The sequence below is a fragment of the Onychomys torridus genome, chromosome 10 (genome assembly GCF_903995425.1).
Source record: "Onychomys torridus chromosome 10, mOncTor1.1, whole genome shotgun sequence".
NCBI classification, from domain to species: Eukaryota; Metazoa; Chordata; class Mammalia; order Rodentia; family Cricetidae; genus Onychomys; species Onychomys torridus.
In genome coordinates this window covers 23,783,319-23,799,701 of record NC_050452.1, presented here as the reverse complement: position 1 = coordinate 23,799,701, position 16,383 = coordinate 23,783,319, and the positions used below count along the sequence as shown (strand labels likewise).

Below are 16,383 nucleotides of genomic sequence, written 5' to 3'. Positions count from 1 at the left end.
CGAACTCAGCAAGCACTTTATCAATGGAGATATCTCCCCAGCCTTTAAGTTTGTTTGTAATTTATTGGCAATCCCACCACAAATTGAGATGGAAATCAACACCTGACCCACTAACATGCCAAGAAGATGTTAGACAAGTAACTTGGGAAAGATAGTCAGCACCTGTCCCAAACCATCCAAAACAGACAAGGTCAACTGAGCCTGGAGGCCTGTTACTATGTGGGGTTTAGAGTACCAGCCAGGCTGTCCCCACTGTCCCCTGAAAACTCGACTTCCACGTTACATGTTCTATACAACTCCACCTTCCATGAAGTCAGGAATTTTTTTTTTTTTTTGAGTTGAGGATCAAACCCAGGGCCTTACGCTTGCTAGGCAAGCGCTGTCTACGCTCTACCACTGAGCTAAATTCCCAACCCGAAGCCAGGAATTTATAAAGTAAAAGGTAAGACTCAAAGAGAGGCTAAGCTTGAGACAGATAAATCTGAACCAAAGCATAACTGTCCTTTTATTTATTCAGCAATTCGTCCACTCACAGAGGTATCTAGAAGCCCCATTTGGGTGTAACAAGGGAGCCAACATTTGGTAATTTAGTAATTTTTCTCAGCCTTAATTTCTCATCTATAAAGCACAAAATTGCTTTGTATATTTAAGGTTCTCTTTTTTTTTTTTTTATTAAGAAATTTTCTACTCACTCCACATACTATCCACAGATTCCTCCCCATCTCCCTCCTCCCATCCCCCAGCCCTCTTTAAGGTTCTCTAGAAGATTAAAATAAGGCAAGTTTCTGACACATGCCAAACGTTATTACAATGTTAATTCAAATTCTGTAATATCCTATTTAGATCTGTTACCTAGGATTATTTTAAGTGAATCCTGATTGTTTATAACAATCTACAATAATGTTATTACTGCCATGGTTTCCTAAATAAACATCTTTCTCCCTCTAAAAAATTATAAACTAAACCTAAGTTCCAAAATCCACATAAGTTGGTAATATCAGCTATACACACCTGACACAGCCCCTGCCCCATGGAAGAACCACAGGACAAAAGTCAAGACCCTCATTTAGTTAGTCACTGTAGCCTAGATTGATACGTGTATGTGTGGTGTGTGTGGCGATGCCCATCCATGCACAGGGAGGCCATGGGAAAAGGGCAGGTGTCCTACTCTATCACTCTTTGCGCTGTTCCTTAGAAACAGGGCCTCTTACTAACCAGAAGGGGTAGGCTGGTGGGCCAGCAAGCCCCAGCAATCCTCCTGTCTCCACCTTCCACAGTATTAGCACTCTGCAGCACCACCAAGCTTTTTCACAGACTAGCACTCAGGCGCTCATGCTTGCACAGCAAGTGCAAGCTCTCATCCAGGAGTCATCTCCCCACCCTGGCTTCTTTGCTCTCCCTCAGGACTGCTGGAACTGCAATGGGCACATGCGTGATCTGACACATTGGGGGGGGGGGTGCTACAGGGAGTTCTGTAACTGACTGTAACTGAAGAAAAGAGCATGAGGAAGTAGAATGTCTTTCCAATGGCACCCTGAGGTGACAGGCCTGGCCAATGAGCCTGAGCACTGACAAGGTACATCAGGTACACCACATCAATGGACCTCACAGAAATGGGATGTCCTCTGGTGATCTCTAGCCAACATCAGCAAAGAAAGAGGCTTGTCAACAGGAAAGCTTGCTCTCAACACATGTCTATGTGAAACCAGCAACACTTGGGGACAGGAAGGAATGCCTGCCCTTTCTTCCTGTGTTGTCCCTTCACTGTCTTGGACAGTTAGTTTCAGTGTCAAGAGCACCCACACAAACTCACACTCTCCTCTTTTCCCCTGACCCAAGATGAATTTCAGTTTTATTCACCTCCCAAGTACACAAGGATGCTCTACTGCCCCATTCCGTGTGGAACACTGGGCTGTAGGGCAGTACACAGACAAGACAGTCACTATGGCAAGGCACCTTAGCCCACACTGGAGGTCAGCTAACTGGAGTTTGCTTGGGGAGGCCGAAGGCAGACTTTGTCAAGGTAACATCTGGATCTGCTCTTGAAAATCAAGAGGCTAGTTGTCTACAAGGAGGCCCTGAGAATGCCTGTGTCGTTATTAAGAGGCTAACATATCAAACATGGACTTTTCTCCAGATTATGGCTGCTCAGACTAAGAACAGGGCTCACTGTCCCCAGGAAAACTTGAAGACCAGGTGGAAACGGCTCACAGGCAAGGACAGCAAAACCAACCACCTCCTGGGGGACAAGGTCTCAGACCCCAAAACCAATCCTCCCTAACTCTCTTGCAGTCATGCGGCTCCACCCCGGGAGCTCAGACTGGCTGCAGCTCTGCCTGCCCCACCCAGCCTGTTACCTGCTTCCCCTTCACCACATGCTTGGGCACCGGCACCCTGACCTCCAGGTCAGTGTAGTCTTGGGACCAGATGTAGTTCTCCCGGATGGCACCATTGTAACTGTCTGGATTTTTCTGGAACTGCTCTTGAATCCTGAGAAAGAACAGAAAATGAGATGAAGCTCAACAAATCCAAGCACAGACGTCCCAAGACAGTGCCACACTGTCACTCCTATGCCCCAGGGAGGGTCAACACAAGTCTCCAAAAAAGAGCTCACTTGCTCTCTGCATCTTTTGGGCAATTTCCTTTGTGACACTCTTATGTGATCTCCCAGGAAAACAGTTCTGCTTGCTGCCGTTCAGAAGCAGGCCTGTGAAGCAGGCAGGCACCTTGGTTAAGAAAATCTGGCTCACAGCGCTGGGTGTGAGGAGGAAGTGCTGGGAAGAACTCTGAGAAACCTCCGTCCTGCAGCTGCTTGACTCCACTCAACACTAAGTCTCTCTTTCCTCCTAGTAAGTAGATCAAGCCCAAAGGCCTGCATTTAACTGTGCATAGTTAGTAAGAGGTAAGCAATCCATTTAATGAGATGGCCTAAAAAACCTAGTCGACCAAATCCTATTACATACCTCCATTACAAACCCGGCACATGGACAAAACGGTCTAGCCAGGAAGCAGATGTTAAAGATAAGATTCAAAATCTGTCACAAAATTTACCATGTTAACCATATAAATGCCTTTTAAAGAAAGATGAGTTCAGACTCACAAGTTCACTAAATGAGGATCTAATTCACAGACAAAAGCTTTGTCCCCTGACAAACTGGCAGGCCGGGAGCTCCACACACTACAAAGTGTGCATGTCCTTCCATTCACTGCAGAAAGCACAAGGCTGCAAGTGCCTGCATCTGTCCTGATACAGAAACAAGACCAGGATCAGGGAAGAGGACAGACACACCTTTTCTCACTCAAGTTCTAAAATAAGATTGTCTTTACCCACTGTATGTGTACCAAGTCTCCATACAGTCAAGAGACATGATCTCCAACATGGCCTGAATTCTCTAGGCCAGGTAACAATAAGCTGTTGAGAGATGGTTTGTGTCCTCCCAAACGATATCCTTGAGTTTTAACCCTGAGGCCTCAGAAGTGATTCAGTTACAATCAGGTCATTAAGGTAGGCTTTAACTCATCATGATCACTGTTCTTAAAGGGGAGACTCTGGACACAGACCGATCCAGAAAAAAAAGAGGTAAAGGCAGCCACGAGAGGCAGGCAGAGGTTAGAATGGTGGGGCAAGAACTGTGGGCCTCTGTCCAAAGCTGGAAGGCCAGAAGGATCCTTCCCAACAGCCTTCAGGAGTGAGAGCCAGTCCACACTTGATCTCAAATTTTAGTCACAGAATTGGGAGAATCTGTCTGACGTTTAAGCATCAAGTCACAGTACTGATGTGGTAACACAAGCAGAGAACTGAGGAATGAGCAACTTCAGCACCAGTACTGTGAAGACCAGGCACTGAGCAATCAGCATGGACGTGGACTTGAACTGTCCAGGGAGGCACTGTGCAGCACAGAGGAAACACACCTGGTTCCACAACTTGACAGAACAGAGCAAGAGGAAGGCGCTGAAACACAGAGCATGCATGGAACAGGCCCAGATAACTTCTGTATATGGGTGACCTCAACTTTCAGAAGAGGAAATGAACACACATGCACAAGCATGTTTGCTTTGTGTGCTAAGAGGGAGTCTGACCTTTGTGTTCCATTAGGCAATATTCAAATCCCCTACCATATGCAAACATTTTAACAACCAAGAGAAAAACAGTTATTTTAACAAGCATGGCAGAATGTACCTGTGGCCCCAGGACCCAGTGGTCATCCCAGGGCCAGCAGCAGTAGCCCCAGCCCAGCCCCAAAGTCCCCTGGAATGGACTACAGAGAACGAAGGAACAGGAAGAAGTACCACCTAGCCATCAAGCTTTCATAAGACTCTCCCATATGAGCCCCAGTGACAGTACTGGGCTTCCACGGGCATGAACACACGTGAATATGGGGTGGGATCTCTGAAAAAAAAACAGGGTAACAGTGGCTACTTCTACAGCCGGGAAGTAGGGAAAGCGATCTCTCTCCACTGACAGCCCTACCCATGTTACCATGGAAAAATAGATAAAACTATGAAAAATAAGGACTAGAGACATGGGTCAGTGGTTTAAGAACATTTATTGTTCTTACAGAGCAATTGATACACCCACACGGTGGCTCATAACCATCTGTGACTCCAAGTTCCAGGGGATCTTGGTCTTCCGACTTCTGTAGGCACACGGAGCATTTACATACACAAAGGCAAAACACTAGCACACACACAAAAAAAAAAATCTTTAAAAAAAGAATATGAAAACATAAATAAAAGCCATCCCACATAAAATTAAATAAAAACAAAATGGCCCTAGTACTTAGCAGAGATCTGGGAATAATCATGAAGACGTCTCAAAAGGTGGGAGAAGAGTCTGTACTAGGGAAAAGGCCCTGGATAGCTGTTTCAACATATCAGATCCTCATGCAAACATCAGTATGGCATGTGGGCTCACTTCTTCAGGGAGGTAACCGACAGTCTCAGCCTTAGGCCCCCAAAGCTCTGCATTCCCATTAGAGGCTCTCTATTTTTTGCCTGGGACCTGCTGGTTTATCTTCCCACTGTGACCTTCCAGTACAGCCCCTGGCCCCGCTTAGGCCTCACAGCCTCACCCACAGTAGGCAGGAAATCGCTCCAAAGACAGCTCCAGCAAGTTGCTGAGTGCTTTTGTTAGCACCCTGCATCTACATTCTCTTTAAATAAAGTTGATTATTTCCGGCCAACAGTATATAACAATATGTGTCCTGTCAAGTGCAGGTGCCTCTGGGCCCCACCCAGCAACTCCAAGGCCACCCCTGCAGCTGAAGGCTTGGGGCGGCAGGAGGCGGGGGAGGGGTGGGTGGGAGTGAGACGGTGAGTCAGCCACCGGCAGGCCTCACGAGCTCCCACTCTGTTCCTGATGAGCAAGGGAGGACGGCTCTTGACAGTAAAAGAAAACAGAACAGGCCCCACACCGGCTGGGTACTATGGGCCACCCGCTCTAAGTCTCCTTGAAGATACCGCAGTTTTGATTGCTAAAGCCTTCCCAGCAGGCCTAGGCACCACAAAACGGGGCAAACTGGGAAAACAGAATCACCTGCAATAAGTGGGCGTGGCTGGTATTGTCACCAGGAACCACCATCATCTCAGGGAATAGGAACAAGACTCAGGCTTGGGCAGGAGCCCAACCTACTTTGCCAGCCTGAAGCCCTGTCACTCAGACAAATAGACCGCTTTGCTTCCACTTACTGTTTTTCAATGTTAGGGGCTGAACCCTGAACCTCATGCATGCTAAGCAAACAATCAGAACTTTCCTGAAGCTTCTCCTTCAGTTTGTTTTTAAAAAAGACAAGACAATTTGGGTTTAGAACAACTAGTAGTGTGTATGATAAAAAGTAAGTAAAGGAGACTAAATCCTTAACCCAGAGGTTTTGTATAAGATAGAACCCCGAACTAGAGGTGGATTTATAAGTCAATAGGTTATATACCCTGCCCACCATTTCTTTCCCAGAGAAAGTGTGAATACAGTAGTCTTTTGCTACATGATGGGAAAGAGATGGAAGGTTGGCGGCTTCCCAAGGTCATAACCAGAGCAGAGGTGGAGCTCAGTGTTGACAGGACATCCCTCTCCCCTAAGTGAGCCGTTCTTTCACACCTCTTGCAATCAATCCTGTCCACACTATAAACATTCACTGTGATCCTGCATAATGTGATGCAGAAATCACTGATCACTGACACTGAGCACGGGTGACAATGTCCACCATCCTTGTCAGCCTCGGTCAACCTAGATAGGATGGATCATACCTCTCCACCCTCCTATGGCCTCCACTGTCCACTGAGTCATCAGGAGAGGAATCATATGTGTATGCAGTGTACATGTGTGTGCTATGGTCTGAAAATCTGTGTCCTTCTGAAATTCATGTGTCCTGAAGCCTCACTGTGACAGCATCAGAAAGTGGGGTTTGGAAAGGCTAGTGAAGGGGATTCAGCACAACGAATAAAATGGCTGATGTCCTTATCAAACACCCTCAAAGAGAGCCCTTGCTTTTTCACCATGTGAAGACACAGAAAGCATTGTGCAGGAGGAGCATGCCCATCAGACCTGAACCTGCCAACAACTGGATACGAAACTTGCAGCATCTGAAACTGGGAAACAGATGCCTGTTGTTATAAACCACAGTCTATGGCATTTTGCTATAGCAGCCTGAACAGGCTGAGACAGAGTATATGGACACACACTGTACCTATGTGGCACATACACAGGTGGGGCACATCTGTGGCATGGGCATGCCATGGGTATTAAGCAGTCAGCAGAAGGTAGCCATTCTCTCCAACTCTGAACTCACTCTTCTCTCTCTCTCTCTCTCTCTCTCTCTCTCTCTCTGTCTCCTATCAAGCCACTGTGACTGTGTGGGTCTCAACAACTCTGGCTTCAGCAAGCTCTTCCACACGAGCCCTCATTCCCACCCCTGCTTCTGTCAACTCTTCCCTGGCTGTGCTAAGTGTAACCTCAGATTCACCAAAGTCCTTTCTAACTGGTAAGAATCCAGTAACTTTTCTTCATTGCTGACACTTTATAAACCAGACACTGTTAGGAAAATGGTGCACTGTCCTGCTCTGGAGTCTTTACACTCATGCCTGCCAGGCCCTAACCCTACTTCCCTTCCTGTGTTCAATTCCCAGCACTGTCATGATGGCCAACAACTGTCTGTAACTCTAATTCCAGAGAATCTGATAACCCCTTCTGGCCTCCACAAGTACTGCACAGACATATATGCAGGAGAAACACACATACATATAAAATAAATTTTAATCAACATTTCTTTCCTTAAGTGACTTTGGGGGACTTTAGTGTTTTCTTGGCACTGAGAAAAAATAACTAATAATGACTCCTGACATCCTCTGAAAGGAATGCCCACAATATAAATAAATAAATAAATGAATGAATGAATGAATAAATAAATAAATACTTTATAAATAAATAAATAAATGAATGAATGAATAAAATTTTAAAGAAGAAGAAAAGAGCCTGTCATAGGCTGTTTGTTCTGAACAGTCTGGAAGGTGATCTATAATAGCAATACTTTTGGTTTCAATGAGTGAATTTATTAAGTATATAATAAGTAAAAGTAAAAGGGAAAAGTGAAGGGAATGGATGGACAGATAGACAAATAGCAAAACATCATCAACTTAGGTACTCAAACATCCAGCAGAAGTTTACTGGGAAGACCTGTTAAGGCAGCCACCTGAGTTCCCAACAGAGAGAACACAACCAGCCAGCCAGTCCTGGATCTGGAAACTACACTGAACAATGCTCCATGTTTCTGTGGGATGGGATGAAAACAGGGAAGGGAAATTATGAGCCTCAGAAGACCTATCAATAAAATTCAGTGACACACTGCTAAAGTGATGAAGCAGGGTAAAAGATTCATGGGCACCACTCTTATGCTACTCTTTCCTTTCTGGGAACTTGAAACTCTGAAGAATTTGTCTTGCGTGCGTGAGAGAGAGAGAGAGAGAGAGAGAGAGAGAGACAGTGAGGGAGAGAGAGAGAATGCTGAACTGTCTCAGGTGATTGATTGTCCTATTTCCCCCTAACTAGCAATGTGGGTAATGCTACAAAAACCACAGCATCCACCTATCATTCTGCCAGAAGTAAAACCTTGCAACTACAACAGACAGTGGCTTCTCAGTACATTCTTAATTCAGATTTTCCTACAGAACAGCTCTTCATTATGCTTACTGGCCACTTACATCCTCTATAAGATTCTAGCTCCAGCTGGGCGGTGGTGGCACACACCTTTAATCCCAGCACTTGGGAGGCAGAGTGTGTTCCAGGACAGGCTCCAAAGCTACAGAGAAACCCTGTCTTGAAAAACAAACAAACAAACAAAAAAGATTCTAACTCCATCTTTGCTGTTATTGTTTGCCATTTCCTCACTTTATGCATCTCTATATATTTTGATAAGGATTCATTGATGGCTTCAGTTTATAAACACCTTTTCCTAGTCTGTAAGTTGCATCTATGCTACAAAATGTGTAAACATAACTCTTCATTTTAATATAATCAAATAACATCAATCTTTCCTTTCATATCAACTCTTCTATCCTCAAGGACTAAAGAAACATCAGTCTGTGTGTGTGTGTGTGTGTGTGTGTGTGTGTGTGTGTGTGTGTGTGTGTGTGTTCATGTGTATATGGGTGTGTAGGTATGTGAAACCTCTTTTGCCAGAAGATTCTCAATTTTTATTTTAATTTTCTTTTTGAAGAATCAACATCAGGTGGGCAAAACATCAGGTGGCACAGTGGATACAGCACTGGCCATGCAAACCTGAGGGCCTGAGTTCAGATCTTCAGAACGTACAGCCAGACACAGCAGCACACACCTGCAGTCCCTGTGGGCCTATGCTAAGTTGGGAAGTGGAAATGGGAGAATCCTCAGATGCTCATGGGCTCCTAGCCTAGTGTGCGTAGTTAGTGGTGAACAACAAGAGACCACTGAGGGTGTTCTCTGACCTCCACATATGTGTGTGCCATCACACATGTGCACCTGCATTCACATACACACACTAATACCACACATACACATCATACACATATTGTTTAAAAATCAACTTCTGCCTTTGTTGACCTGTGGTGTACCATCTTTAGTCTGGCTGAGCCCATTGTAAGCTAGCTGGAAAAAAAAAAAAAAAAAAAAAAAAAAAAAAACCACTACATGAGTCTGTATTTAACCTAAAATAAATAAAGCAACATATGTGCAATCACTCATAATATACTCATGAATAATTCATAGACTTGCATGAAAATTTAGAGAATATATTTCATAACATACATCAGTTGGTCAATCAATATCAACAAAATTAATATTCACTACAAAACTATTTTAATTAGCAAAAAATAGAAGCCTGTATAGTGACTTTTTCTTAAATTATGTTAATTTAACAAGGAAAAGAAAGTATTCATTTTTCAGATGCATAAATATTTTTTAAACATTAGATAATCTATTCCCCCTAAATATTCACTCTGAATTATATAAGCACATCACACATCATTCTCTGGTTCAACTTTCTTTTCCTTTTTTTTTTCAGAGCTGAGGATCGAACCCAGGGCCTTGTACTTGCTAGGCAAGCGCTCTACCACTGAGCTAAATCCCAACCCCTCAACTTTCTTTTCCTATGCAAGCAAAATCAGAAACATTCAGACCCGCTTTTTACTTCAATTCCCTCAAAAAAGAAAAAAAAAGAAAAAAAAGTCCCAAATGAGAAATGATTAAGCCAAGTTGCCATCACCAGTCTCACTATTCAGGACTATGGCCTCCCCGTGTCAATTTCTCAAAAATAGCCTCAGAAGGGTTAGAGGGTTAGCACGATGGTTCAGTCAGTAGTGTTAGCCTTATACACCTGATGACCTGAGTCCAATCCTGGGGACCCATGCAAGGGTGGAGAGAAAGAGCTGACTCCATAATTGTTCCTGACATCCCTAAAGGCCCTTCCCCACATCACACACATGTGCGCACGGCACACACACACACACACACACACACACACACACACACACACAAAGAAATTTTTAAAAGTTTTTCAAATGTGTGGCTGGAGAGATGGTGCTCAGCAGTTAAGAACACACTGGCTGCTTTTACAGATGACCTGGTTTGATTCTCAGCACCCACGTGGCAGCTCAGCTCAAACTCCAACTCCAGTCCCAAGGGATCCAACACCCTCTTCTGGCCTCCAAGGGCATTAGGCATACAGGCGGTTTACAGCTATATAAGCAGGCAAAATGTTCACACATATAACCATTTTTTTTAAGTTTTTAAAATGTCATTAAAAGGAGAAAACACAAAAGGTTCAGGTATCTGCAGTCTACCCCTAGCCAAGAGAAGGGAAATGCAACAGGGATCCAAGCCCCTTCAGCAACACCCCACCTCCATCCCAGCATCCTCCCTTACCAGAATAGACCTGTTCTCAAAGCCTCCACCATAGGCAACAAACACTTCCCCAAAGAGCCACCAGTGCTCCAATGGGTAGCAACTTCCAACAGCCATGAATTCTTCCCCTCAAAATGTAACTTTTGAGTTTCACTAATTCTGAATTATCCCCACCTAGTCTTAATCTGGACCTCAACCTCAGTGTAAGAAAATTATGGCAAGAAGACTACAGTCTTCAGACACTACTGGAGAATGTAAATGTATACTCCAGAATACCATTTTGTATATAACACCTATCCAGTGGTACAGAATAGAACAAAACAGAGTGAAAGTATGAAGACACACTCTACCAGCAGAGCAAGCTGTTTCTCTAAACTGCCACTATGCAAGTATGGATGTAGCTGGGAGCCCTGCACTATGCATTTCTCACTGTGACTGCAGGTCACGGCCATAGTCAGTGTGAAAACCTCACACAAAACTGCAGTTCCTACTACACCATGGTAGGGGAAAGGGAACACCAGAGACCATCTACTGGCCAGTGGAGAGAGATAAACAGCAACTACAAGCAGTACACCAAAGCCCCAGAACATGAAAGAACACAGTGAGCAAGTGACCCCAGGCCAAGGCAGAAGAGGTAGGAAACTGGGGCTCATATCCATAGCAACTATGAAAGAGAAGATACAGTGGCCAGCAACCCACTCCGCAAAGGCACTGTGCAACAGGGCGGTAAGCATACCCATGTCTTTGGTGGTCCATACACAGAGCCTAGAATAAAGCAGAAGCAACGGGCCTTGTGAATGCCTACATCTTGGTTTCTCAATATTGTCCCCTAATAAAATGAAATTTTAAGATTTTAGGATTGAAACACAGAAGACATGGGTAAGTCCAGAACATTTATATATTGTGCCAGAGACTAAAATAAAAATGCTGGAAATAAGAGTATGGGGTGGAGTGGAGGAGGGGGGGCACTAGAGAGATGGCTCAATAGTTAAGAGCACTGACTGCCCTTCCAAAGGACCCAGAATCAATTCCCAGCACCCAACTGCCTGTAACTTCAGGTTCCAGTGGATCCGACACCTTCATGCAGACAATAAGCATTGGCAAAACACCATGCATATAAATAAACTTTTTAAAATGAGTTTTAAAAGAGAGAGTATAGGGATGTCAAAAGAGCACCAGGAGCTCACCTGAGAGCCTGCAAGAGCCAAAGCTAGAAGAGGGTGGGCAGCAAGGCAGATAACAGTACTGAATAAAAATGCAAAGACTGAGCTGGGCGGTGGTGGTGCACGCCAGTGGTGGTGCACGCCTTTAAACCCAGCACTCGGGAGGCAGAGCCAGATGGATGTCTATGAGTTCGAGGCCACCCTGGGCTACCAAGTGAGTTCCAGGAAAGGTGCAAAGCTACACAGAGAAACCCCTGTCTCGAGAGAGGAAAAAAAAAAAACAAAACAAAACAAAAGCAAAGACTGTAATAAACACAAGTCATGCAGACAGAAATAGCTGAATAGAGTAAATGAAGGGGAAAGCACCCTTCTTCCTTGTACTGAATCACAAACAAATGCCAGAGGAAATGAGAGGAGTGAGAAATAGCAATTAGCCTATCAGAATAATAATGCTGAAAGAGCTGGCAGGGATGTGAAGGACCTTAAGAAAACAGTAGCTGTGTGATATCGAACTATCTGCCCCAGTAGATCGGACTGGACACTGGTTGGTTTTAACATGTCCACAAATTCCTTGTAACGCCTTTATCCTCTTAAGAGGTTGATTAATCCATGACCGTGGTGTGAAGGGACAGGCCCAGTGGCTCTAATGAACTGAGAACAGAAAGGAACTTACTGCCTGATGTAGTAGAAAAGCCAGGCCCCGCTTCCCTTTTCTTCCTAAATCCACAGCCCTCATAAACACAAGAAAGCACCAAACCCAAGTCAGGAAGGTCCCACAACACAGCTGACCTCTTCAGCATTGCCACAGTCATGAAAACCAGAAAGACAGAACTTGCCACAAGCTGAAGGAGATGAGACCTGATGCCTAAGAGTAAGATAGATCCTGGACCCAACCCAATCCTGCAATAAAAAAGATGGCTAACTAGTAGGGAGACCGGAAGGATCCAAATATGGCTGTGCTCTGGTTAGTAATACGGTATAGATGGTAACTGGTTTTGACTAATGTACCCTAATAATCAGGAAGGAGGGAGTTCAAGTCTATAGCCAGAGCCATTCAGGCTATGTGGTTCACATAAGGCCTAGAGCCTGAACTTCAAGCTGTTATCTGAGCAAAGGCCTCAGTTTCCTCAAAGCCTGTTTTCTCATCTTTAAAATGAGGCCAACAATGACCTCCGACGCGTTAAGTGGTAATGTTTTTAAGGTTTTGTCCTATCGGGGGCTCTTTTTCACCAGCACCGGGTACGGGTGAGACACCATTACAAATACTCTTACTAGTGTGGACCATCAATACTACTGTATTAATTTCTTTTCTATTGTTGTGATGAAACACCGTGACCAAGGCAATTTACAGAAGGAAGGTTGTTGTTGTTTTGTGGGGTTGGCTTGTTTGTTTGTTTTGAGACAGGGTTTCTTTGTGTAGCCCTGGCTGTCCGGAAACCCACTCTGTAGCCCAGGCTGGCCTCAAGTTCACAGAGATCCATCTGTCTCTGCCTTCGGAGTGCTGGGATTAAAGGTGTGCCCACTCCAGCCAGCCTGAAGGGTTTTCATTTGGGTTTATGGTTCCAGAAGAGTAAGAGTTCACAGAGGCAGGACAGCTGAGAGCTCACATCTTCAGCTGTAAAGAGCAAGCACAGGGAGGGAACTGGAAGGGGCACCAGGCTTCTGAAACCTCAAAGCCCATCCCCAGTGACATACTTCTTCCAGCCAGGCCACATCTCCTAATCCTACCCAAACAGTACCACAACGAGGGAGCAAGTTTTCAAATGCCCAAGACTAGGAAGGCGCCCATCACCAGACAAAGCAGAATCGGGCACTCTACAACAAAAGCTCAGAACTGTACGAAGTGGTCGGCAGGTACCACAAGGTCAGAACCCGGACTCACATCATTTGATTGTTTTAAAAGGTCAAGCCAGGCACAGGGACACATGTCTGTACCTGGGAGGCTAAGGCAGGAGAACTGTGAGCTTAACACCCAGCCTACATAATTAGTCTCAAAGAAGGAAAAATAAATAAAAGGCCATCATACAGCTGCCATGTGGGGAGTGGACTAGGGAATGCCAAAGAGAGTAGCCCAGCCAAGTGTTTGAAGGCAGAAGCCGGAGGGTGTAAGAATCCCCTGGGGGAAAGCAGAGCCAAGGGTGGAAGGCAGGCCGCCAAGCCCTCCCGACATGTCCTGGGGAGCAGCTCCTTAGTCCTGTCACTCTCCTCTTCTCTTCCAGCCTTTACCAAAACTGAACTCCCACTCTAACCAAGAGGAAGTCTTTCTGCGTTTCTTCATAATGGCTGCGTCTGGAATGAGGAAGGCCGAGCCCAGTGGCTGCAAGCTCACATCCCACCTGCCACTTTGCAACCTCACATCACTGCCTGGTAACTACTCCCAGTGCCACCAAAACATAAAACAGCCCTTGGCTCCCTTCTTTCTGAAAAGGCACCCAAACAAAACAAGTTTTGTTTCTTCCAATCCTCGACCGCCCCCCCCACCCCAACTCAAGTGTCCCAGGCCTTGGGATAAGGAAGGTTGTGTGAAGAAAAGACTTCTGGGGTGAAGGAGATGGTTCAGTCAGTTAAGTGTCTGCCACGCAAACATGAGGACCTGAGTTCAGATAGCTACATAAAAAGCACCTACACAGGGGTTGAGGAGTTAGCTCAGTGGTAGAGGGCTTGCCTAGCAAGCGCAAGGCCCTGGGTTCGGTCCTCAGCTCTGACAAAAAAACCAAACCAAACCAAAAAAAAAAAAAAAAAAAACTGGATTGTATTTGGCTGGGCGGTGGTGGCACACACCTGTAATCCCAGCACTTGGGAGGTAGAGGCAGGTGGAGCTCTGTGAGTTCGAGGCCAGCCTGGGCTACAGAGCTAGTCCAAGACAGGCTCCAAAGCTACAGAGAAACCCTGTCTTGAAAAATTTAAAAAAAAAATAAAAATAAAAAGCACCCACACAAAAAGGCAGAAAAGGGGGCAGGTAGTGGTGGTGCAGGCCTTTAATCCCAGCACTCAGGAGGCAGAGGCCAGTGGATCTCTGTGAGTTTGAGGCCAGCCTGGTCTACAGAGCGAGTTCCAGGACAGGCGCAAAGCTACACAGAGAAACCCTGTCTGGAAAACAAAAACAAAAACAAAACAAAACAAAAAGGCAGAAAAAATGGTCACAACTGTCACCCCAACACTGAGAGACCGAGACAGCAAGATTCCTGGGGCTTGCTGGTCAGCCAGTCTACTGATTCAGTGAGGTTCAGTGAAAGACCCTATCTCAAAAAGGAAGGTGTAGAATAACTGAGAAAGCCTCTGATTGATGTTGACCTCTAAACATCACATGAGGATGCAGAACACCGGCACCCCTCACACAAACAAATGGGACTTCTGGGTGGGAGAACTGCCCAAGCCCTAAAAATGGCATTAATACCATCACAAGACGCTCAGCAACAAATACTCTAGCCCAGTGATGCTCAGCCTTCCTAAAGCTGTGACCCTTTAATACAGTTCTTCAGGTTGTGATGACCCCAACCATGAAGTTATTTCAGTGCTACTACATAACTATAATTTTGCTACTGTTATGAATAATAATGTAAATATCTGTGTCTTCTGAGGCTCTTAGGTGACACTGTGAAAGGGCCAGTCCACCCCCTCAAGGGGTCACAATCCACTGATTGAGAACCACTGAAACTGTGTTATTATCTGATTTCTTTTGTAAACATTATAGAGCATGACCAAGTATTCCTCCACCTACCATGCCCTCACCATCCTCCTTCCCAGCAGCCACCAGGTGAACAATTCACTCCATCATGCCTTTCTGCTATGATATTCAACCTTATCGCCAACCCAGAAACCTAACAGAGCCAGCCATCCACGAAATAAAACCTCTGAAACACAAAATCAATCTTCCCTCCTTTAATTTTCTCAGGTATTGTCAGAGTGGCAGAAAGTTAACTATCACAAACACGTGCCATGGTATAAATGAGAAATGCCCCCCAGATGGTGCTATTTGGGGAGGAGGCCGAAAACTGGGGAGGAAACATGTCCCTGGGGTGGGCTTTGAGGGTTTATAGCTTTGCTCCACTTCCTGCTTGCTCCTCAGCTTCCTCTGTGCTTAGAGGTGTGATCTCCCAGCTTCCTGCTCCCGCTTCCATGTCTTCCCTCCACTAGGAATTCTAACCCTCTGCAACTGTAAGACAAACAAACTTTCTGTAAGCTGCTTTGGGTTATGATATTTTATCACAGCAACAGAAAAAACTTTATACACCAGTTACACAGTTACCTTACATGATATAGACAGTAAAGGGCTTTGTACATGGACTCCATTTACTCAGAAGTTGCCACCAACAACTGACAAATGGGACCTTACAAAGTTAAAAAATCAAAGAACAAGAACAAAAAACTTCTGTACAGCAAAGGAAAGAATCGACTAAGTGTAGAGGAAGCCTAAGAGTGGGAGAGAACCTCTGTCAGCTATATATCTGATAGAGGATTAATATCCAGAATATATTAAAAACTCACAATCAAAAAGCTGGCTAAGAACTACAAGTATTCAACATTCTTAGCAATTAGATAATGTAATTTAACCCTACTGTGAGACCTCATCTTACCTTTGTACAATGGTTAGGGTCAAGGGAGACAACAATGCTGCTAGAGTGTGGGGAGGGAGCCCAGCCGCTCAGCCACTGTCCCACTGACAGGAGAGTGGACTACTCAAATCTAAGAAGATGCCCGACACAGCCTGGGATCTCTACTGTTGGGAAGTCATGTGCTCCCTAACAATAAAGTAAAAAGCCAAAGAAGAGGTTTCACAAGTCAGATTGAAGGCAAGTTACATCTTAGAAGAATTTCAGATAAAAGGGACAACAGGACCACTTCGTGCTT

The 16,383-nt window shown here is 45.1% G+C and overlaps 1 protein-coding gene across 1 annotated transcript in view; it reads right to left on the bottom strand.

The window, feature by feature from the left end:
• Nudcd3 (NudC domain containing 3) overlaps positions 1–16,383 on the bottom strand; it is a 95,427-nt gene that overhangs the window by 34,728 nt on the left and 44,316 nt on the right. Inside the window, exon 3 of the mRNA XM_036200865.1 lies at positions 2,358–2,490. Coding sequence (XP_036056758.1) covers positions 2,358–2,490 — 133 coding nt within the window. The remainder of the gene's footprint in view (positions 1–2,357; positions 2,491–16,383) is intronic.